General features: G+C 41.2%; 1 protein-coding gene across 2 annotated transcripts in view; it reads left to right on the top strand.

The window, feature by feature from the left end:
- Nucleotides 1-3,116: 3,116 nt before the first annotated feature.
- The window catches only part of atad1b (ATPase family AAA domain containing 1b), a 46,669-nt gene continuing 24,030 nt past the window's right edge, over nucleotides 3,117-25,755 (top strand). Inside the window, exons 1-4 of one of the 2 annotated variants that reach the window (XM_072239250.1) lie at nucleotides 3,117-3,210; nucleotides 14,229-14,407; nucleotides 17,081-17,179; nucleotides 23,245-23,365. In XM_072239250.1, coding sequence (XP_072095351.1) covers nucleotides 14,234-14,407; nucleotides 17,081-17,179; nucleotides 23,245-23,365 — 394 coding nt within the window. In that variant the 5' untranslated portion in view covers nucleotides 3,117-3,210; nucleotides 14,229-14,233. Of the gene's footprint in view, nucleotides 3,304-14,228; nucleotides 14,408-17,080; nucleotides 17,180-23,244; nucleotides 23,366-25,755 lie in introns of both variants that reach the window. The other variant, XM_072239249.1, reaches the window with a different exon arrangement.

Genomic DNA, 25,755 nt, shown 5'->3' with positions numbered 1-25,755 from the left:
GAGAGTCCAGTTCCATCCCCGCAACATCACTGGCCTTACAAATGAGTTTGTTGATTCTGTTGGTGTCTGCTACCTTCAGCCTGCTACTCCAGCACACAACAGCAAACATGACCACACTGGCCACCACAGACTCGTAGAACATCCTCAGCATTGTCCGGCAGATGTTACAGGACCTCAGTCTCCTCAGGAAATAGAGACGGCTCTGACCCTTCTTGCAGACAGCCTCAGTGTTCTTTGACCAGTCCAGTTTATTGTCAATTCGTATCCCCAGGTATTTGTAATCCTCCACCATGTCCACACTGACCCCCTGGATGGAAACAGGGGTCACCGGTACCTTAGCTCTCCTCAGGTCTACCACCAGCTCCTTAGTCTTTTTCACATTAAGCTGCAGATAATTCTGCTCACACCATGTGACAAAGTTTCCTACCATAGCCCTGTACTCAGCCTCATCTCCCTTGCTGATGCATCCAACTATGGCAGAGTCATCAGAAAACCTCTGAAGATGACAAGACTCTGTGCAGTAGTTGAAGTCTGAGGTGTAAATGGTGAAGAGAAAGGGAGACAAGACAGTCCCCTGTGGAGCCCCGGTGCTGCTGATCACTCTGTCGGGGAAACAGTGTTGCAAGCACACGTACTGTGGTCTGCCAGTCAGGTAATCAAGAATCTATGACACCAGGGAAGCATCCACCTGCATCGCTGTCAGCTTCTCCCCCAGCAGAGCAGGGCAGATGGTGTTGAACGCACCGGAGAAGTCAAAAAACATGACCCTCACAGTGCTCGCTGGCTTGTCCAGGTGGGTGTAGACACGGTTCAGCAGGTAGACGGTGGCATCCTCAACTCCTAGTCGGTGCTGGTAGGTGAACTGGAGGGGATCTTAGCAACTAGGGTTCTGACTGTTAGATTCAATCCCCCTATGGTAGCTGGAAAATTTACTCTCAAGTAATTAATTATGGAGTCAACTAGCCTAACTATGAAGTTTCCAGATTGTTGTAAAAATTCAACATTAATATTCTTCTGGGGTGAACTGTTATTCAGTCTGGCCTTTATGTGACTTCAAACCATTAGCACGGTTAACTTTGTTTGCATTCTTTGTTTGTGGACTATTCGGGATGAAAAAAAAAAGATGTTCACATCTCATAGATTGGTAACAGAAGAATTACAACACATAGTACTACATTCTCACAATCAGTTGTTGAGATAATGTCATATTTTGACCCATTTTATTAAAGGATTTTGGATATTTTAGGGTACCCTTTAAATTAAAGAGGGTTTATGCACGTTGAAAATTCCCTTACAATCATCTGCTACAGCCATTCAGAGAGGTGTCTAAACTTCAGATTTTGCAGTCAACAATAAAATATCAATACTCTCTGTTGACCTCAAAGTGGTGCCCTCAGACAAAAGGTGAATTCCATGTTTATGGAAATTCAGTAGCTGTGGCATGTCATTACTATAGGATCCCAGGCATTATAAGCAATATTGATGTCTCTCAAGTGAGTAAGCAGACTATGACATAAGATTTCCAAGGAAATGAAGTACACCTTTATGTAAACAGTTTAAATATTTTACAAATCAGAAATAATAAACATATATGAGATGAAAAGAGCTAAAATATCAAACCTATCAAAAACATTTAATTCAATTGAAATAGTTTTCAAAGGATTACAATATTTATTTTTAGGGCTAGAGAATATAAAAAGGGGCAATTATGTATGAGTTCATCATTTAAAACTGGCTCACACTTCATAGACCAGAGTTTAATAAGCAGAGTGTTTTTGGGTGAGCAAAACTCACAACTAGCTTTTTTTGATTTTCATTGCTGTACTGGGCAGAATTGAAAAAAAAAACAGAGCAGCACACACACACAGTGCTTGAGGAACTCAGCAAGCCAGGCAGCATCTGTGGCGGGGAATAAACAAGATCTCAAGATCTCTGCAGAATCTCTTGTGTTTTAAGAACTGAAAAGCAAAGAGGTTTGTGGAGGGATAGGGAGTCATTGACAGCAACTTCCATTGAAACATATTGAAAAGGGATTGGACACGCTGGAGGCAGGAAGCATGTTCCCGCTGATAGGTGAGTCCAGAACCAGAGGCCACAGTTTAAGAATAAGGGGTAGGCCATTTAGAATGGAGTTGAGGAAAAACTTTTTCACCCAGAGAGTGGTGGATATATGGAATACTCTGCCCCAGAAGGCTGTGGAGGCCAAGTCTCTGGATGCTTTCAAGAAAGAGATGGATAGAGCTCTTAAAGATAGCGGAATCAAAGGTTATGGGGATAAGGCAGGAACTGGATTCTGATTGTGGATGATCAGCCATGATCACAGTGAATGGCGGTGCTGGCTCGAAGGGCCGAATGGCCTACTCCTGCACCTATTGTCTATCGTCCATATTTCGGTGTTTGCATGTCTGTATACCAAAAACTGCTATCAGTTTCACTGTGAAATTATGGTAAAAGCTTGCCGTTTCAGTATAATTGGAACTGGACAATCAGCCAGTAAATTAATGATCTGGGTCTTGGCAATACCTTTCACGATCACGAAGAATTGAATAGGCTTTATTTTCGAGAAACTATACATGTTAATAGGAAAGGATGTTTCGTGTGACGATTGTGCACTCTCTCCTTTACGGCGTCACTGCTCAGCTTCACGTGTCACACAATTCCCTTCAAAATTGTTCTTCAATATTGACAGGATGAAATTCAACTGGTGATTTCTAGGTTTAGGGCATAAACTCTACTTTTGTGATGTCATGCTGCGCAATAAAAGAAAGATTTTTAAAGACTTTTACCAGAAATATTTGACTTTTCCCTTCCTGAACTTCTCTTACTAAGATCCCTTAAGTAAACCCAACGGGATTGTTCCATTGGTATAGTTCTACAATTGCCACATCTCGGTTTGCACCATGGTCTACACTAGTACCTGTACGAATTGCATGTGCACCAATTTCCCTAAGAACGTTTCTATGAAGTAAAGAACCTTTGTACCACATACCTAGAAAGAATAGAAAAGAACAAAAGAAGATCTTGACCTCCGAGCTCTTTTGGGGCCAACCGGCTCAGCCGGCGGCTGCACACTGATGCAACAGCCTTGTCAATGTCAGTGTCAGTGGTGACGGAACCACAGAGCCGCTCACCGTTGCTCGCACGTCCCGTGCAGGCGGACACGGAAGCTGGTCGGACAGCCATGCGCATTGCCCCTCGCCGCAGGCCCAGGTGAGTGTCTCAGGCACCGCGTCCCTCCAGCGTCGTGTGTCCTCTGCCGGGTGGGTCGAGCGCCTTCAGCTGCCCAGCACACAGTCGGGTTGGGTGAGTATTTGTCCGAGTGAGCTGGCAGATATCGGCGTGGCCGTTTCATTCCAGTCGGACCGGGCGATTACCCTGCAGGGAGTCCCGGCAACTGCTGATTTAACCTTGGTGGGTGGGAAACAAGGCCGCGGAGTTTGAATTCGGTTTATATTATTTCCATCCACTGTATCCAAGCAGGGACGGGGCGCGGTTTGTCCAGAAGTATGTGAAACCCAGAAGGGCAGTTAGAAGAAAATGACCCTGAAAGTTCATTCCAAAATCTTTGATGCTTTTGAGTACTTGCGGTATCGCAGGCGCGCGCGTTTTTCAAGGGTTGACATTGTACTGAACAATGGCAATTGTTTTTCAAACATGACGCCCCTTGTTCAGCAGGTTTGCGTTAACTGAATTTTCCCGCTGACGTAATATCTACTTATAAAACCACGGGAGTACGTTTTCTAACCTGGACTAAAACAGTTAAGATATTCCTTTTGTTGTTAGATTGACTGCCGCAGAATCGACTATCAGTACGTAATCCTTTATTATTGATGTTTAATTTGGTTCTATTAGCAGCCAATACAAAAGAATAATTGAAAGCTGAAAAAACTGCAGATGTTGGAAATTGAAACAGAAACAGGACATAGAGGAAGTACTTAAGTATCATGTGTGGAAGGACTCTATTTTGTTTCCTCCATTTACATGGTGTCAGCTCTGATAACATCACCTTCCATTCTTCCCGTGTGTCTTGGTTTATTCTCAGTTGTGTTTATTCTTGTTCCCTGCTCTCAATTCAAGGAAGGATTTCCCCTATCCTTCCATCCTCCCAAGTGAACAGACCACCTTCTGTAATTTCCAATGTCTGCTATGTGATGTTACTTATGATAGCACAATCCCCTCTTCCCAGAAATTAGTCTAGTTAATCTTCCTCTAATGCTAGTATATCCTTCCTTAAAGAAACCAAAACTCTGCACAATGCTTAATGTGGCATTACCAGGACCATTTACAATTGTAACAATACTTCCTCACTTCTGCCCATTAAGATTCCTCCATTCTTCCATCTCCCCTTGATCGGCATCTTCTCATGCAAGGAGATGCAACCACCTGCCTTTTGGCCTTCGTGCCTCCCCCGTTTTGAACTCTAAACACTCTTTTCATCTGGCGCAATGGTTTACTTGATATATATGTCCAATTTAGCAGATGTTCTTAATTAACAAAAGGATTGCATTCCTGGGAAATGTTCCATTTAGCAAAAATTGCAAATTGTAAAGCTGTATCCCATTAGTTTCCAAGATAAAAACTCTGGTTACATTCCAGAGCTCCAGAATTTAGATCAAAAAGAACTAAACCCTTAAAATACATTAATGCAAGTAGCTAAAAGCATAAAGTATCATTGGTCATAAACTAACATAAAACATTCTGAGTGTATCTTTTCAGATTACTCACCCACTGAATTCCTGCATGTGTTTACATGGTCTTCACTGAAGATTTGTGGAAATAGTTCTTATTGTGTGAGAATCTAGAACTAGAGGTTACTCTTTAAAAGCAAGGTGTCTTAAAAGTCAGAATGAAGTGTAACTTTTGATCTCGAGGTTCTGAATCTCTGGATCCCTGATGGGAATGGAAGCAAAATAATCTTGTAGGTTGATCCTTGATTAGCAAGGGAGGAAGGGTTATTCCGAGGAGTTTACCCCAATCCTAATTCACATGAAGGTGAAAACAATTGCTTTGTGTGCAGATGTAGTAGCCGGCCAGTGATGTAGTGGCGTCCACATCGGACTCAAGGCAAGTGGTGCCGGGTTTGAATCCAGCTGGCCCCTTGCACGCTTTCCATCTGTGCCGGGTTGCGCGTTGAACTAGCAACCCGGCCTCGTAAAAAAAAAAAGACAAATGCTAATAAAAATGGCAAGGTTGCCACCTGATGCGCCGCAAAGCGTGAAAAGGAACAACAGTGCAGGGTTGGTTGGAGGCAGAGCTTTTGCTGCAGTTGGTCGTGAATCTGAATTTGATATAGTTTATGACATTGATTTCAGGTGCTCGTCTAGGTTCTTGTTCCTACAGACTGATGAACAAGATTTAAAGGTATCAATTGGTACATGGACAACTTTCTTCTTTTTCTCCTAAAAAAGCTTCTTGTAGCAAAACGTGACATCTTCTGTCATTTCTGGTCAAATCTATTGTTGTGCAGCCTTTGAGGCTGTTGTCTTTGAAAACAGCAATTGCTCTCCTGGTGGCGGAGATAAAGGTTCCAAAACCCTTTTGGTAGTCGTGGTATTCTGCTACTGTCTTCTTGTTTCTCTTAACATTTTTCTGTTCACCCTGAGACTTTGACAACTCTTCCATGCCTTCCTCCTTTACTTAGATTAGATTAGATTCAACTTTATTGTCATTGTGCCGAGTACAGATACAAAGCCGATGAAATGCAGTTAGCATCTGACCAGGAATGCAAAGAATAGTGTTATTTACAAAATAACTGCGAATAAAAGTGCTACAGCACACAAATATGAAAGTACTGAGAAAGTACAATATGGGTGCAATATTGCTTAGCGCTATGATGTGAGGTTCAGCAGGGTCACAGCCTCAGGGAAGAAGCTCTTCCTGTGCCTGCTGGTGCGGGAGTGGAGACTCCTGTAGCGCCTACTGGATGGGAGGAGAGTAAAAAGTCCATGGTTAGGGTGAGATGCATCCTTGATAATGCGTTTCGCCCTGCCCAGGCAGCGTTTATGGTAGATGTTCTCAATGGTGGGCAATTGGGTGCCGATAATCCGCTGGGCAGTTTTCACTGCATGCTGGGGTGCTTTGCTGTCTGATATGGGACAATTGCCATACCACACTGAGATGCAGTTGGTGAGTATGCTCTCAATGGTACAGCGGTAAAAGTCTGTCAGTATCCTGGGGCAGAGGTGAGCTTTCTTGATGCTCTGCAGGAAATAAAGGCACTCTTGCACCTTTTTGACCGGGATGGAGGAGTTCAGAGACCAGGTGAGATCCTCAGAAATGTGGACACCAAGGAATTTGAAGCTTGATACATGCTCCACTACAGCTCCATTGATGTAGATGGGGACATGACTGTGGCTCCTAGCATGCCTGAAGTCCACAATAATCTCCTTGGTCTTCAGAATAACATTGATTTCTGTACCAACTCTGTCCTTGAGCACATCAACAAGTGTGTAGGTAGAGTGGCATCACAAAAACAAATAAAAGTTTTCCCCAATCAGAAACCATGGGTGAACAGAAAAGTTTGCCTCCTGCTCAAAGCCAGAGATTCAGCCTTCAGGTCTGTGGTCCGGGAGGCTTACAGCTCAGCCAGGGCCAACCTGAGGAGGGGAATCTCTCAGGCTAAATACATATACAAACAGAGAATTGAGGAACATTTCAACTCCTCAGAATCTTTGCGCATGTGGCATGGCATACAGGTCATTACAGACTTCAAACCACCTAGTACTGTGCTCCACCTCATTTGCCAACTTAACAATGTCTTCTCAGATTTGTTTAGGCTCAGAATCCCACAAAGTTGTACATGCATTTTGACTATAATTTCTTCCATATGCAGTTCATTGTTACCTAGATTTCCGGATCCCAAGAGGCAATGATATTTTCTGTGGCCATATTGATATTATATCTGTTCCAGATTTATGAATGGTGAGATTATCTGCCCTGGTCCAACCACGAGGATGCTATGGCAAGAGGTTGATAGATTCTTGATAAGTCTGGCATGAAGCAATACGGAGAGACGGCCGGAGATTGGGGGTTAAGGGGTAAAATGGATCAGCCTTGACGAAATGGCAGAGCAGAAGCAATGGGCCAAATGGTCAAATTCTGCTCCTATATCTTGTGGTCTTAATGCCCTTACTTCCTCAGGAAGCTAAAGAAAATTGGCACATCCTCATTGGTTTTTATTGATGCACGATAGAATGCATCCTATCCGGATGCTTCACAGCTTGGTGTGCCCGATATGACAAGAACCCTTGGTGCATTTGACATTAATATATCAGTTTACCAACTGCTTAGTAGCATGACAATGCAAAACCTTACAGCACTAATGATAGGCATTTGATTCCCACCGCTGTTCATAAGAAGTTTATATATTCTCCCTGTGACCGTGTGGGGTTTCTCCGGGTGACCTGGCTTCCTCCCACATTCCAAAGATGTACTGGTTGAGATTAGTAAGTTGTGGGTAATATTATGTTGGTGCCAGAAACATGGTGACTCTTCCAAGTTGCTCCAGCACATGCACAGACTGGGTTTGTCATTGATGCAAAAAGCACATTTCACTGTATGTTTCAATGTACATGTGAAGACTAAAGTTAATCTTAAATTTTGATCTTTAATCAATTTTGCTTTTTCCCAGATCATCATCAAACTCATACCATTGATTCAGGACTTCCAATAACATCTTAACCCTTTTCCCGGTCTCTCCATAATAGTATTTCTGCCCTTTGTTGCACACACTTCACCTCCTGAATAACATTTTCGGAACTAACTTTTATTTTGTCTGTGATGTTAGAGATTGCTTTTATAGTCAACACTGCAATGTTAACAAAAGCATGGTATTAACACTTAAAATTTGTGGTAATTTCTTAGAGGAAGTACCTTGTCCAGAATAAAAGGATGCCACGGTAGCATAGCTATTACAGCTCGGGGTGTTCGAGCGTTCTGAGTCCAATACCAGTGCCATTCTGTAAGGCGTCTGTCCTCCCAGTGGAATGTGTGGGTTTTCCCTGGGTGCTCCAGTTAACTCCCCCGGCCCAAAGATGTACCGGGTAGGTTAATTGTTCATTGTAAGTTGTTCCATATTAGGTTGAGGTTAATAGGGTTTGGGGTTTGTTGGGGCAGCATTACTCGAAGGGCCGGAAGGATCTACACTGTGCCACATTGCTTAATAAATATATTTTTGGAAAGCGCTGTGAAGGATGCACAGTATAAATTATGATGGGTCCTGATGCCATGTAAAGTGCTGTGACATTAGTGATCTTGATGAGGACAAAATGGTGTGAGAGAAAATGTGTGTATTTTGGATGGAAGTTGGCACTCCTTTGTAGCAAAAAAAAAAAAGCCCTGTAGGTCAAGGGTGTGTAACCTTAAGGCTGATTTATACTTCTGCGTCAAATTGACGCCGTAGGTACTGCATTGCTGCGAACCCTATGCAGAGCCTACGCGGATCCCTACGCCGTAGCCTGACGTGCACCTCTCCCAAAATGTAAGTACGCATCGCAGCAGCGCTGACCACAACAACTGTGATTGGTCTGCTTGGTAGCATTGCATTTCCTCCTACGCTGCAATAGCTTCCCATTGAGCGACTGAAGGGCAGGGAAGGAACTCTGGCTGTAATGCTTTCCATAAAGCTTTACAGACCTCCGAAATTATGGAGGACACATTTCGCTTTTACGAAAAAAGACGCTCGCTTTAAACTTGTTTACCCCGGGAAAGACTACCATGACCATGAAGCCTTGCGTGGGCAGGTGTGTGCACATGCATGGCGTGCGCGAATTGCAGAGCGACGCAGACACACCAACGCACAAGTATAAATGCTCACAATGCACGTAGGCCACTTGCATGGGTTACGGCGTCCATTTGACGCAGAGGTATAAATCAGCCTTCAGAGTTAAAATTTGAAATTCAAAACCTTTAAATTAATGAATACATGGATACTGCTTTTAGTCCTCCTGTATATTGGGAAAAGCAGAACACAGAATGAATGATTGCTTGCGGAATATGTGTATTAGTTTGTAAGTGTGATTCTGAATTCTCAGAACTTGAATTTTGTATTCCAGTTCTACCCTGAACTGTTGTCATCTTCCAATACTGTTATTTTACTCAAGATGAGCTCAGTGAACAGCTCCTTGGCTTTCAGTTAGACCTATTACAACCTTTTGGGCTTGACAATGATTTCATTAACCAGCTATTCCGGTCTTGCCTGACAGTTCTTGTATTCAGTTTTCTTTCTGATACACAGGCACCATCTTAACCAGAAGTTCCGGTCAAGATGACCCTTGTGTACAATGCTCCTTCGGTTGACATCTTCTGAATAGATCATGGAACCATATTTCACTTTTTCATGTCATTAATCTTCGTTTTTCATCTTGGATGTGATTCTGGAACTATTGGAGCTTGTGATTTGTTGTTTGGAGATGGTTCGGGTGTTCTAGTGCTCTGCAGTCTCTGAGAGGATTCCAGGAGACACCGTGCGCGAACCACTTGGCGTGAAGGCTGTAGGACGGCACATGAGCCAATGTTCGACTCCATTTCACCAATTAAGGCTTCCATTGTTCACCGAGTAAAGCAATAAGGGAGATTGAAACATCAAGGCGAATGCAGAAGTTTGGAAATCGTTTGGGTGCTTCAGTGCTCTGTAGTCTTAGAGAAGATTCTGGGTGACAGAGGCAGCGTATGTGAACCTTGTAGTGGGCAGGCTGTGGGACGGGGCGCAAGCCATTGTTTGACTCTACTTCACTGATTAAAGCTTCCACTGGGCGCTGATTAAAGTGATGAGAGAGATTGAAGCATCGAGGCAAGTGCGGAGGGTGAGCACTGACTGCTTGCCTTCTGTTCGCTCTGCTACAAAGAAGGGAAAGTCTGCTGCTGTGCCAGAGACTGTTGTCCAGGTTTTCTTCGTTTTGGATGTGGGCTTGGACTACAGATATTTTTCAGCCTTATAAGTTTTTTATATTCTGTGCTTTTCACTAGATCTTTCTCATTTTTTTTGTGTGGGGTGGGGAGGTTTGGGGGTTGATGTGCCTGTTCCACTTTCGTTCATTTTTTTTTATGTGGGGGGGCGGTTGTTGATCGTGCTGCCTTTTCTTTCTTGGTTTCATGGCTATCTGGAGAAGAAGAATTTCAGAGTTGTATACTTTGATAAATGAACCTTGGAACTTTCTGTAATTACACTTCCCCCAGCCATGCCTTTTGGTGTTCACCACCCTTCAGCCTCTTTCAGTCAATGTTAGCCATTGCTTTTGTCTTTGAATCATGTTTGCCTTCCTCCCTTTCACAGATATTTTTTATTGTTTTCTTTGCCCCTTTCACTTTTCATTATAGTATAAACCTTTCTCTCCAAGTTGTTTGCTTTTTGGATATAAAAGTTATTGATCCAAAATGTGAACTCTGTTCCTCTCTTCGCAGATGCTGCATGACTTACTTTGTATTTTCAACTTTTTCTTTTTTTTTAATAAAAGTGTGATTCCTTAATTTCTAGTAGACCATCTACAAAGTGGAATAGGCTAGATATAGGAAAAAAAAACTAGTCTGCCCTTTCTATACAGGTTTCCCCCGCCATCCGAAGGTAGAGCGTTCCTGTGAAACGGTTTGTAAGCTGGAATATCGTAAAGTGAAGAAGCGATTACCATTTATTTATATGGGAAAATTTAGTGAGCGTTCGCAGACCCAAAAAAAACCTACCAAGTCATGCCAAATAACACATAAAACCTAAAATAACAGTAACATATAGTAAAAGCAGGAATGATATGGTAAATACCCAGCTTATATAAAGTAGAAATACTTTTCCACAATCATTGCCTGAACTGTTCTCCATAGTGAAAATCTCACGCAAGCGCTGTTGGCAAAAACACGCGCAAGCGCTCTCCGGTAACCTTTAAGCTATGAAGCTGCCAAATCATACCAAATAACACCTACAAATACACAGCTGATATAAAGTAGAAATATGTACAGTGTAGTATCTCTTACTGGAATTGGGAAAGTGCGGAGCACACTGATGGTGGTGTGTTAGACTGAGTCGTCGGGGTTTGGGTGGTGCAGTGGCTCCCACCCTCCAGGCAGCAAACTGATACCAATCCGCGAAGCGTACAGCGGTAGCCGGGAGGCACACAGCACATCTTGAAGAAAAAAGCCAAAATGAACATGCTAATTAATTAGGTGCCGCTGGGCACGTAATTGTCGGCCCAGATCAGTGCCAATTGCCAATTGCCTTGCCTCTGATCTGGGCGGACAATTACGTGTCGGGCGGCACCTAATTAATTAGCATGTTTATTTCAGCTTTTTTCTTAAAGATGTGCTGTGTGTCTCCCGGCTACTGCTGCATTCTCCGCGAATCGGTATCTGTCCGCGACCTGGCTGTTGGGGTGGTGGGACACTGGGGTGTCATCTCGTCGTCTGGTTCCATTAGAGCAGGCAGCTCATCTTCTCCTATGACTGCCTGCCTCGATGTTGAGGTTCGTCGTCTGCTGTGGCTGATGCGGAAGGCTTGCTTGACCGCTGAACCTCGCGCAGTTTTCTATCATACAGTTCTTTGTAAGCACTCAAACCAACCTGCAAATATCCCCTAAACCGATGTACCCTTTCAAAATTAAAGTCGTACTTTATCATTACTCGTTCGGTTTCGATTGTTATCCTTTCCTCTTCCAATTGCATCAGCTCTTCATCTATCAATTCTTGGTTATGGGATGCCAAAACCTCTTCAACATCATCTTCGTCAGCTTCCACAAGCCAAACTCACTTAGTCCTTACTTCATTCACCAGGATCAAAACGCTTAATTATGTCTAGTTTTACGCTAAGTGTAACACCCTTACGAGCTCTTTCAGGCTCTTCCGATACCATAGAACTCACCTTGCAAACGGCTGCTCACAGGCACGTGTTTAAGCAATGCCGGCGAGATTACAGTTCCGAATCCGGGGGAGAGCGGCTGCTCGGGGCGCGCGCTGCTTTTTTCGTAATGGTGAAAACACCTTCTGTTAGCAAAAACAGGGTACTAATGTAGCTCTTTCATAACAGTGAGGTTTCGTAAAGCGAACGTTCGAAAAGCGGGGCACAACTGTACTTTCGTAAATTTAGCAGACGTGATCGTGCCAAGTTAGGTGTGGATAGCCAGCAGGCCTTGTACCCCGGTGGGATATGGCTGTCTTAGCATGCGAAGGCAGTTCCAGTGGACTGGGCGGATAAGATCAACAGCAAGATCCAACGGCCAGGAGGGCAGTTCTGCAATGCTTTGTGGAAAGTGAAGGGCATGACAAGGCACCGAAAAAGTCACTGCAACCAAGGAAGACCTCCAGCGCAATAGCTTCTCCACTTTAAAAACTCTCTCCTGCACAGATCCTTCTATGCAGTTCTGTCATCATCCGATAATGCACACACGCGCGCACACCTCCCCCCCCACAAGGCCCAGCAGCATTCTTTTCACAAAATCCTCATTTCTCTTTTTGTCACAATATCAAGACATACTTCTGCTAACCTTTTTTGTTATATGAAAACAACATTTTCAATTTTGTTTCATAAATAGCTTCCAGTTGCCACCAACTTACAAGAAATGGATGCAGGATTAATTTATAAGGTCTGTCAATTGAATAATGTGCAGTTATTGAAAGAAAGTTATCTCTCAGTAACTACGTTTGATTCAGTACCTCGGCTGCCTCCTGATCTTAAACTTAGGCCGCAGTGCTTTGCAATCTTGAGCTTAAATGTATTTGGCATTTGAGTACCAGGCCTTTGAGGTATTAAAAAAAACTACCTGAAATATTTGTGACTATTTGCATAAAGATATCTCTATTTGTCCCAGTCCTAAGTCCATTACATCCCCTCTATTTCTAGTCTCTCCATCACAAAAGAAGCGATCTCAGTCATATATTTTTTAAAGGGGATCTACTACTTCTTTGAAATTCCATGAAATATAGCCCATTCTCCTTTTTCTTTGAGACATCCAGGAATCAATCTGGTGAACTTATGTTCCATTGACCTTAAGCTGATAACCACATGCAGAACAGTTGAAGTCTTGCCAAGCCCTATATAATCTGAGCAAACTTATTCTTGTAATCAGACCTCTTACAATAAAGACTGACATTCCAATTCTCTTCAAATATTTGTTAAAAGTGCCGATTGGGTTGCTGCATCCCACAGGCCCCCAGATATGTCCCTGCACCAACATTTGCTGGTTTCTCTATCTTTGGAAAGCATAAGGTGCTCCTGCATATTATGCCCAAAGTTTTCAACATTTTTAAAAACATATATATAAATGCAAAAATGGTGGAGTAAGGAATAGCAAATATGGTATTGAAAGGTTATAGGGAGACAAAAATAAGCTGAAAAGTTGAGTGTGGTGGTGACTGAATTTAATCCAGACATGTGTGAGATGATAAATCTTGGGACAGATACTAACAGGACATGGCAAACACCTCAGGAGTGTTGATGTATCGAGGGATCTGAGGGTGCAAATTGATTACATGTTGAATATGGTAATACAGGGGCATTTTATAATAAGCAAGGCATTCAGCAAATTTGCCTTCATAAGCCAAGGCATTGAGTATCAGTTGTGATATCATGTTGCAGCTGTACAAAACTTTGATTAGGATGGACATGGATTATTGTGCTCTAGTTACAACACTACAGCAAGGATGTGGTAGCATTGCAAAAAATGTAGAAGAGAGTCACCAGAATGTCCCTGTTGTGGAGGGTTTTACTTATAGGGAGAGATTGGAGAAACTAGGTTTATTGTCACTGAAATCCTGAAAGCTTAGAGGTAACTTTGTAAAAATTTATAAAGTTGAGGGCTGCAGGTAAGGTAGATTGGTAGTGTTTTTCCTTGGGTACAGGAGTCTAAAAGATTTAAGGTGAGAGAGATTTAAACTAAAGGAGACCAGGACAAGATTTTCGCATGGAGTGCATTGGTTATGCATGAGCTACCATAGGAAGTGATAGAGGCAGTTACAATTACAATGTTTAAACACATTTGAACAGGTACACAATAATATTACCTTTTTATTCATCTTTTTCACTATTTTTGTAACATATTAATTTGTATGTACTGCAGCCACGTGTTAGTGATATAAACCAAATTGTGAGGTTCAGCCATAATATGGGCAGATCAGATTCGTGTGGATGGGGATCATGGTTGGCAGAAATGAGGTGGGGTGAAGAGCCCGTTTCGATGACTCCAGTAGCTGGAAAATGGACTCTTCTCCTTGTGCATTTTCTTAACCCCTCTCTGTCATTTGTCTTGCAGCAAAAATGGTCTTGAAAGAAATCCCAACTGAATCTTTGGCCCGTCCTTTGTCACGGAATGAAATAGTTGGTTTAATTTTTCGCCTAACAATATTTGGTGCAGTAACCTACTACACTATCAAATGGATGGTAGATGCCATTGATCCTACAAGGAAACAGAAAGTGGAAGCACAGAAACAGGTTGGTTTATGTTTTATTAATGTATGATACACAGATCAAACTAAGCATCAGCATAAATCAAGTCAAATTTATTTTTTAAGCACATTTAAAAACAACCCATATTGACCAAAGTGCTATACAAACCATAACAGGTAGCTAAAATCACAAATACAAGAAACACAGATACAAACAACAAGGCGCACAGCTTTTAGGCACAAGCCAAAAATCAGCCACATCAGGAAGATTCAAACGCTAGTGAAGAAAGGTAAGTTTTGAGCTTGCACTTAAAAGAGTCACTGGAGGGGGCAGATCTGATAGGGAGGGGAATGCTGTTCCACTGTCTAGGGGCTACAACGGTAAAGGCACAGTCACCCGAGCTTAAGTTTAGATCACGGGACAGCCAGGAGCCCCAAGTCAGCTGACCTGAGGGACCTGGAAGTAGAATAAGGGGTTAGAAGGTCTGCTATATAGGAGAGGGCCAGCCCATTTAGGGCTTTATAAATAAACAGGAGAACCTTAAAATCAATTCTAAACTGTACTGGTAGCCAGTGGAGGGAGGCCAGGGTAGAAGTAATGTGGTTCCTCTTCCGGGCACATGTCAGGAGATTGGCTGCAGCATTCTGGACCAGTTGCAGGTGGGACAGGGACGACCGACTAATCCCAGTATACAGGGAGTTGGAGTAGTCCAAGCGGGAGGACATAAGGGCGTTGATTTTGGCAATAGTACAAAGCTGGAAAAAAACTGGCTTTTACTACTGCATTAACTTGCTTGTCAAACTTAAAGGCGGAATCAAATATCACACCAAGCATAGATGAGGTAGGCTAAAAGAATCCTTTAATGTGCTGTGACATTCTACAAAATTGGTCTTACTCAAATGTTATAGCCCTTACTCATTTTTACAGTATGAAGGGTGTGTTTTTTTTGTCAGCTATGAGATGTTTAAAATTTTAATCTACAGTGGGATGAACTGTATACTCATCAGTTGAAATATCTGTGCCATTTGTAAATTGCCCTTGATATTGTGCAAAGGCAGCGGTGAATGTGTTTTGTACATTAAAATAAGTAGCACAAATGAGGGAACTTGGATGACAGCCATTTAATGACTAGAAACTGGCTCAATAAATTGGTTGAGAAATATAGGTGAAGCTAAAATCACAGTGTCACAGGTATTTGTCCCACACAAGATGTTTTCAAATATAAATAATCTTAAAATTTTATTGGTAGAAATTTAAAACAAATTCTCTTGAGGATTTAAGATATGGAAAGGCTTGTAAAAAACTATTGGGCAAAAGATTTGAGATAAGATCAGGATTTTAAATTTCTGAGAAGGGATTATTATCAGAATGCAGTTTGGTTATTATATTTAATATGATTTGATTGCAAAGTAGACATCAAGAATAGTAACTCTTAGACAATTTTTCAAAAATAGCATTGGTCACAACAAACAATCAATTACATAAATACTGTGTGTTCAGCCATCAGTTTCATTCACACAGGTGAATTTTGTTCTTGGGTACCGAGCTTACAATCTTTTCCAGGCAGAAGCATTTTGATTTTCTGTAAAAAGAATCGTCGTTTATGTTTCGCAATTCTGAACCACCTTATTACATTTGAAGTATAATTTTAGGATTTTACATATTCTACTTCAGTACAGATTTCCTTTTGAGGTATGCCCCTTCATAGTTTTTAGTATTGCATATCAACGTTGCATTTAGTTTGATATTTGAACTGCTAACTTCACGTCACAAAATGTGATAGAAGGGATGCGATGAAAGTTGGAATACAGTACCTTGTAACTTTAGCACATCGGAACAGTATACAATGCCATGGCCTTCAATGCATGCAAGTTATTGAACAGATCAATGTATATTTAATGAGACAAGCTTGTTCAGATAAATGCATTTCCATTCATTTTATTGGACCTGAGAATGCTGATGCTGTTCACATTGCATCATTGTTCCGGTCTTTGTGTGCCTGCAAGTTGCAGTACAGAAACATGGAATATGCTGGAGGTCAGATGATGTGCAAGGATCCATTTGATCTCCTGTAATACCTCTGGGTTTAGTATTGAGGGCTGATCAACCACCAGTACATGTGCAACCTTGCTTATTTGAATGGGTGGCTGACATCCATTAAAACAAAGTGAAACTAAGGATCTTGTTTTATTTTAAGATTAATGGTTTTAAGTTACATTACTAACTTGTAATAAAAAAAATTAATTAAATGTATTTCAGCCATTTCCAAATGCCAGGCGTATTTAGAGACATTGGAAAATACCCTCTAGCAATGCAAACCAGTGGATGGGCCTCAGTCTGTGCCACGTAAGGCCAAATCACTGCTTGTGAACTGTTCTTCCTTGCAGGGAGTACACAGCAGCAACGTACTGGGAAATTAGGACAGCACAAAAAGTGTTTTATGGGATCCCATAGAAGATGAATGCAAGGCATTGGACTATTTTTTAAAAATAAAAATACGAGTAAATATTTTAAATAAGTAAATATTTGTTATAATTTTTAATTCGTTGAGTGCCTGATAAGCACTTTTGAATTTTGAAATTAAAGCATTTTCTTTTGAATTGAAAATTCAGTTTTTATTTAATATGGTTGAAATGTGAGAAGAAATACTCAGGTGCATTTGTGGCACTGTTCTTGCTTCCCTCTTACAATTTAGATTAATTTTAATTGATTTCTCAGGCAGAGAGACTAATGAAGCAAATTGGAGTAAAAAATGTCAAGCTTTCAGAATATGAGATGAGTATTGCAGCCCACCTTGTTGACCCTCTGAGTATGCAGGTAAGGCATTTCTTAATTGTATCCATCATCTTGTGTTTAGAGATGGTAATCGTTGTATCAGCTGTGCACTGTTGCAATATAGTGGACTTCTGATATAGGCAACCTGCTTACTTATTTTAAGTTGACAGTTAAACATTTTTATTGTCTTCATTAAAAGATCAGGCCATTGTTTGCTTCATCAGGTCTGGTCAGCAGTGTGAGGACTTAGCACCTCTTGTAATGGAGCTTACACTTAAAAATTGATGTTTTTTAATACCTTTTGATATGCTTGTAACTTGGATATTACATTTCATTTAACCAAATGGGTAATCTGATACTATATCCTTCTAATAGAATCTTGGAACTAACCAATATAAGGTGCAAAAAAGCAGCCTGAGATAATTAATCTCTATTACATTCTTCTATCAATGCACATGGAAAGGGATAGTCACCTCTCTGAACAATTTATTTTGAGCTGAAATCTCACCTTTTTGAGACATATGTACGTGTGTCGTGATTTTGTACCTTGCCAGTGCATTAAGCTGTTGGTACCAGAAGCTACTAAGTCTACCTCATAATACTTCACACACATAAATTGTAATGATGTTCTTTCAACTGCTTGGTTGCTTCAAGTTTTTGTATGACTGAAAATCAATTGGAGTTCTTTGAAAGAATTACGTGTGCTGAAGGTAATGAGGAATCTAGGTACGGTTACAGTTTTAGAAGTCATTTGATAAGGGGTAGCATCAAAGATTATTCCAGTAAATGAAAGCCTATTGTGCAAGACGCTAGCACTCAACATTTTACAGCTTGTATGAACGAATTTGATGAAGGGACTGAAAATGCTTCAGGTCTATTGTAAATGTAAATCTTTGCCACTAACATGTGTTCATATTTGCATGGATAATTCCATACAAATTGACATTGGAAATGAAAAAGAAAATACTAGCAAATTAATTTTTAAAAAATACCAAGGGTTACTTAAGCTAAGAATATGTTTCAAAATATTGTTGTACTTGCTGTCTTAAGTAAAATCAGAGCCAGTTAGAGCCTGTCATTATTTTAACATTTTAAAATATGAGATGTACAGAATTCTGTATGCTGTATTAAGATATTCAGCACAGAAACAGGCCCGCCCTTTGGCCCAATTCACACATGGCAACAGTTTTGCCCAGCAGGTTAGTCCCGTCTGCCTACATTTGGCCCACAGCCCTCTAAACCTTTCTTATTTATGTACTTAGCTCGATAACTCAGCCTCTGCTTCTGGCAGTTCATTCCAAATAAGTTCCGCCCTTTACATGAAGAGGCTACCATTGATGGCTCCTTTGATTTTAGTAGCCCCTCCCTGGGGGAAAAGCCTGTATGCTTTTACACTTTCTACGCCCATCTTGATCTTGGTATACATCTAATAGGTCACTCCTTAATCTTTTAGGTTCCAGGGAATTGTGCCCTGGTCTACACAACCCATCCTTGTAAATCAGGCCCCCCAAGTCTAGGCAACATCCTGGTAAATTATTTTCTGTACTCTAGCTCTAGGTTAATATCTTTCATATATTAGAGTGACCAAAGCTACACAATAATCCAGAAAACCACAATACCATAAGATATAGGAGCAGAATTTGGCCATTCAGCCCATCGAGTCTGCTCCACCATTCCATCATGATTAATTTATTATCTCTCTCAGCCCCAGTCCCTTGTTTTCTCCTCTTAACCTTTGATGTCCTTACTAATCAAGAACCTATCAAGCACTGCTTTAAATATACCCAGTGATTTGGCCTCAATGGCCTTCTGTGGCAATCACTTCCACAGGTTCACCACCCTCTGGCTAAAGAAATTTCTCCTCATTTCTTGTAAAGGGACATACTTCTGTTCCATGTGGAGTCTTTCCATGGTCTTGTACAACTGCAGCATAACTTCCCAACTCCCATACTTGGGCCTTGAGTGAGGAAGGCCAGTGTGCCAAGCACCTTCATCACATGTCTACTCGTGATGCCACTTTTAATCAACTATGCATTAATGAACAGAGTTCTAACTCTCTCTGTTCCAAAACACCCTCCACGGCCCTGCCAGTCACTGCATGAGTTGTACCTTGGTGTGATCTCTCAAAAAGCAGTATTTATCCGGATTGAAAGCCATTTGCCATTCCTCAGTCCATATACTTTGCTGGTCACGATCCCTCTGTAAATTTTTTTTATATAACCTTTCATACCATTTATAAAGCCATTATTTTAATATTATCTGCAAACTTAGTAACCTTGCCAATTGTCATATTGTCAGTATATGACAATGAAGTGATCTAATCTAGTCTTCCTGATCCCGGTCACTTTAATTCTCCAATTGCAGGAATTTTTTTTTCTCTTTTAAGTGCATCAACTTTTGAATAAAGGTTTTTGAATTTACCTTTGATGGAAAAGATGCACAACAAAACTGCTTACAATTTGCTTCTGATTTTTTTTGTCTGTGATTTCTGCTCTACAGTATAATCTGGAGGGAAAAAATGATTTGCTGTGTAAATATGACTTAAAAATTGTATTTCAGAATTTAAGTATGTGCAGGAGTTTTTAAGTAAAAAGCTGTCTGCTCATTTATAGTGATGCACAGAAGATGCTGTAGGAACTCAGCAGGCCCTTCAGCGTGTCTCGGCCCGAAATATCGACTGTACTCTTTTCCATAGATGCTGCCTGGCCTGCTGAGTTCCTCCAGCATTTTGTGTGTGTTGCTTGGATTTCCAGCATCTGCAGATTTTCTCGTTTGCTCATTTATATTTGCTTAACTGATATTTAAAATTGTGTTTTTTTTCTGTCTAGTAAATTAATAATGAATCATTACATTAAGCTTCAGTGCTTTCTCTCATTTTAATTCCTAGATTTGATTACTAGTTAAAGAACCTTGGAAATCTATAATCAAGTTCTGAGCAGGGATAGATAATTTGAATTACTAAGCAGTTTCCTATTTGCCTGTACTTGGCATTTTACTGAGAACCATTAGGGGGCAGTAATGAAGCTGCAAGTTAGGATGCTGAAAACCTTGGAACTATATTTTCTACAATCTCTACTGAACTCACAAGATGCATGTTGTTGCCTTTGGTAAACAGCACAGCTATGATTAATAAGATGATAATGTATGCCATGTAATGGTTAATTTTCAAATATGATGACCTCCACCAGATTTTTTAAAATACCGCTAAATGATAACCTTTAACATTCCACTGCAATTCTACATTAGAAATTGCATTAAATTATGTCATTGTTGTTTATTTGGTGCTATAGCTTATCATATTGACTTCGGTGTATCAGTGTAAGAAGCAGCATTTTGGTCCTGTCACCTTCATTTTCTACCCGAGTTATTGGTGCTATTAGATAAATTCTTTATTGATCCTAAAGGAAATTACAGTGTCACTGTAGCATTACAAGTGCACAAGTATACAAATATTAGTAAAGAAGTAAGAAAGAATAAAAATCAAGTTACCTCAAGCAGTTTAACTGAAGGGGGTCATCACTTCCCTGGCTATAGGTTGACTCATAATAGAGCCTAATGGCCGAGGGTAAGAATAACCTCATATAGCGCTCTTTGGAGCAGTGCAGTTGTCCTAGTCTATTACTAAAAGTGCTCCTCTGTTCAGCCAAGGTGGCTTGCGGAGGTTGAGAAACATAGTCCAGAATTGCCAGGATTTTCCTTAGGGTTGTTAGCCTCTAGTGTGTCAAGTTTGACTCCTATAGCAAAGCCAGGCTTTCTAATCAGTTTATTGAGCCTGCTGGCATCACGTGTGTTGATGCCATTGGCCCAACGCACCACCACATAGGAGATTGTAATGGTCACAGCAGACTGGTAGAACATGTGAAGGAGAGGCCTGCATACTCCAAAGGACCTCAGTCTCCTCAAGAAATAGAGGTGACTCTGGCCCTTCTTGTACACAGTCTCTGTGTTGGTCTTCCACTCAGGTCTGTCATCCAGGTGCACCGCCAGGTATTTATCAGTCCTCACCATTAACAGTAACAGGGAGCAGTGCAGGCTTAGTCTTCCTAAAGTCCCATTACCATCTCCTTTGTCTTACTGATGTTGAGCCGCTGATGATTCAGCTTGCACCATTTGACAAAACCTTCACCAGGGCCCTGTATTCATCCTCCCGTTGTCCCTTTATACACCCAGCTATGATGAGGCCTTCAGAGAATTTCTGCAGAGGACATGACTCAGTGTTGTATCTATAGTCCAAGGTATACAGGAAAAACAGGAAGTTAGCCTATGGGGCCCCAACGTTGCTTATAGCCATGTCTGACACACAGCTCTGAAGTCACACAAATGGTGATTACAAAGCCATTAAAATCCAATTGTGATATTGCAAAGGAGTAATGGCTACTACTAAACCTTTCGAAGTTACGTGTGAAATACTGAGGAGATTGTTAACTGATAATATTTAACAGTTCAGGCATTTAACTACAATTAGCTTTTGAGTTGGCATTTCATGTACTGTTTTCACGGGATAATTTTTAACATTACAATAAAATTTACCATTGTAACTAAGTAACATAAAACTGGTGTTGAAGTTTACCCATATCTTTTCTAAACTACATTGAAAATTATTTCATTAAAACTGCTGCAACGTATAGCATTGCTGATCATTGTTACTAGAGTCATAGAGCACGACAGCACAGGAATGCCCTTCAGCCCATCTAGACCTTGCCAAACTATTTGGCTTAAACCCATTGACCTGCACCTGGACCATAGCTCTCCATATCCCTCCTATTCGTTTACTTATCCAAACTTCTCCATGATGTTTCAATCGAGCCTGTATCCACCACTTCTCTGACAGCTCATTCCATCCTCACACCACCCTCTGAGTAAAGAAGTTTCCCCTCATGTTCCTCTTAAGTATTTCACCTTTCACCCTTAACATATGACTTCTAGTTTTAGTCTCGCCCAACTTCGGTGGAAAAAGCCTGTTCCCTTTACCTTGTCTATACCCCTCATAATTTTATATACCTCTATCAAATCTCCCCTCCTTCTCCTATGCCTCAGGGAATGAAGTCCTAATCTATTCAACCTCTCCCTATAATTCAGGTTCTTGAATCCCAACAACATTCTTCTAAATTTTTTCCTGCAAGTAATTACACACAATACTGCAAATTTGGCCTCACCCACATCTTGTACTACTTCAATAAAACACCCAACTCCAGTAGCGATTTATGAAGGCTAATATCCTGAAAGTTCTCTTTGCGAACCTATTTACTTGTGACATGACTTCCAAAGAATTATGGATCTGTATTGCCAGATCCCTTTGCTCTGCCTCACTCCTTTGTGCCTTACCATTCACTGTGTAAGAAGAAAACACAGCAGACAGTACCTAATCTGTCCTCCCAAAATGCAACACCTCTCACTTGCCTGAATTAAAATTTATCTGTCATTTTTCCAGTTGATCCAGATCCTTCTGCAAGCTTTGATATCTTTCCTCACTGTCCACTATGCCCTAGTCTTAGTGTCCTCCGCAAATTTGCTGATCCAGTTTACCGCATTATTGATTCAGATTGTTGATATAGATAACAAACAACAACGGACCCAGCACTGACTGACCCCTGCGGCATACCACTAGCCATAAGCCTCCAGTCAAAGAGGCAACCGTCTATAGTCTCTCTGGCCTCTCCTGTTAAGCCAGTGTTAAATCTAATTTACTACTTCATTCTGAATGCCAAAGGACTGAATCTTTTGGACCAGCCTCCCATGTCCACCTGGACCTTGTCTACATGGACCTCAGTGGACAATGCCCACTGCCTTTCCTTCATAAATTTTGCTGTTAACTTTGAAAAATTCTAAGATTGTTTAGACATGATCTTTCTCTCACAAAGCCATGTTAACTATCCCTAATCAGTTCCTGTTTACAAATACTTCTATATCCTGTCTCTAAGAATGTCTTCCAATAATTTATCCACTTTTGTTGTCAGGATCACTGGTCTATAATTTCCCACCTTATTCTTAAGGCCTTTCTTAAACAACAGAACAACATTAGATATCCTGTAGTCCTCTGGCATGAGTGGATAACTATACAACAATTATCACCATTGATACCTTTTGTGTTTCTGTACTTTCAACAGGTTACGTGGGATGATGTTGCTGGCTTGGATGATGTGATTGCAGAGCTCAAAGACACTGTGATATTACCAATTCAAAAAAGACATTTATTTGAAGGTTCCAGGCTGTTGCAACCTCCAAAAGGTATGCAGTGGAGGTGTGTGTGTGTGTGTGTGTGTGTGTGTGTGTGTGTGTGTGTGTGTATATGTATGTATATCGGGCTTGTATACAAACTTGGCTTGTTAGCTAGCTCTAATAACAGCCACGAGAGAAAGCCACCTTTCATACACAGGTATATGTCTGGGGTCAGTGTGATTTGGAGTTCAACCAAACAGAAACGCTGTGATGTTCCGATTAAAGAAGCCTTGATTTGAGCAAATACTGTGCAAGTACTGCCCAAACACAATTTTAGGTCGGCAAGAAATAACAGATCGTACACCACATAAAATTATAAAGAAAGTATATTTACTAATTTCAGCTTTATCACATTATCAGAAATTTCAAAAAAAAGAGAAAAAATAAAAGGGCAGTTACATCAGTCTAAATATGCATATAACCATCGGAGCTCATCTCTTCCAAAGCTGGGTAATTGGGAGTGTGTTTCTTACACAGGCATTGGACCCAGAGTTTGCGTGAAAGCACCTGCCACATTTTCAAAGTCCCTTCTAAGACCATCTTGAGCAAATTGGCTCTCTCTCAGCAGTATTGCCTTTCGTCCTTGGAGCCATTCATCTGCACAAAGCACTTCTTGCAATGGGGATTCTCCTTCCAGTGGTATTCTCCAACATCTTCCCTTCTGTCCTGCTCTGCAACCTCCACCGAAAGACCCCAAAACCGGACTACTGTCCACCACAAAACTCTCTCTGCCTTGCTCTCTCTAGAACTTTCTCCACATCCCACCGTTTTGATTGGCTGACACAACATTCCTAAGTTGAACAGCAGGGCTTCTTGTCTTTAGTGAAAACCGAAACATTCCACCAGCAGCACACACTGTTTTTGCAGAAAACTGACTACAGTAGTATATTCCTGCAATTAGGACTGTTGAGTTGTATTTTGTACAAGCAATCAATTTGCAAGCATGGGTTAAAATGTGCACTTTAACTTGAATATGATTGCTATGATTCTGATGATCCATTTCTAGAGGATTGGGGTTATGGAATTGTTTAGTAAGTTACAACCTTAAAAACTCCAGATTAGAGTGAGAATACTATTGGCAGAATTTATACTGGAGTACAAGGAGGCAGAGGAATTAAGCAACAATAAAAAGAAGACAAAACTGCCGAAAATGCGAAAGAATCGGAGTATAGCAAGGATGAGGAATTGAAGGAAGTATTTGTCAGGAAAATTAGCATTTGAGAATTTGATAAGTTTGAAATCTGATAAGTCCCAAGTATCTGCTGATTTGCATTCCAATCTGTTGAAAGACTGATAACATTAGTGAGCACTCTAATTATCACTTCCATAATTCTATAGATTCTAGTATTGTTCCTCTGGTATCAAAGGCAAATGTGACCCTGTTATGTAAGAAAGAAGTTCAGTTCAGTTTAGTTTTCGTTTATTGTCATTTAGAAATGCATGCATTAAAAAATGATACAACGTTCCTCCAGAATGATATCACAGGAAAACATAGGACAAACCAAGACTAAAACTGACAAAACTACATAATTATAACATATAGTTATAACAGTACAAAGCAATACCATAATTTGATAAAGAGCAGACCATGGGCACAGTTTAAAAATAAGTCTCAAGGTCCCGATAGACTCATCATCCCATGCAGGCGGCAGAAGGGAGGAACTCTCCCTGCCATGAATCTCCAAGTGCCGCCAACTCGCCGATGCAGCACCATTGGAAACACTGGACCGCAGCGGACTCTGAGTCTGTCTGAAAGCTTTCAGCCTCCGACACAGCCTCTCTGAGCACCATCCTCTAATGAGCGCTTCGACCCCGCCCCGACCGCCGAGCAACAAGCAAAGCCGAGGACTCTGGGCCTTCTCCTCCGGAGATTCTGGACCACACAGTAGTAGCAGCAGCGGCGACGAAGCAGGCATTTCAGAAGTTTCACCAGATGTTCCCCCGTGCTCTCACGTCCATCTCCATCAAATCAGGATTGTGCACGGCACCCTACTTGACAGATAACAGACATCACCACCGGAGTGGCCGCTGCAAGCTGCGTCGTGCCGCCATCTTCCCGCCATAGAAGGGAATTAACTTTGTTTAATATCAGTGATGGTGAAACTGCTGGATTCTATGATGGATGTAATAACAGAACCCTTTGAAACGAATAATAGGATTGAGCAATCAGCATGGATTTATGAAAGGAAAATTATGAAAGGAAATCTGGTCTGCTGGAATTCTCTGAGGAAGTGATGAGTAGATGAGGGGGAGCCATGTGCTTTTTGAATATTTAGAACACCTGGAACAACAAATTAGTGTATGCATTAGGAATTGGTTATTGGGTATAAAGCAAAGAATGGCAGTAAATGGATCCTTTCTCATTTGTGGGGAATGACCAATGGGGCATCACTGGGATT

The sequence above is a fragment of the Mobula birostris genome, chromosome 21 (genome assembly GCF_030028105.1).
Source record: "Mobula birostris isolate sMobBir1 chromosome 21, sMobBir1.hap1, whole genome shotgun sequence".
Taxonomy (NCBI): Eukaryota; Metazoa; Chordata; class Chondrichthyes; order Myliobatiformes; family Myliobatidae; genus Mobula; species Mobula birostris.
Note: the sequence above shows the minus strand (reverse complement) of the source record. Positions and strands in the feature narration are given on the sequence as shown.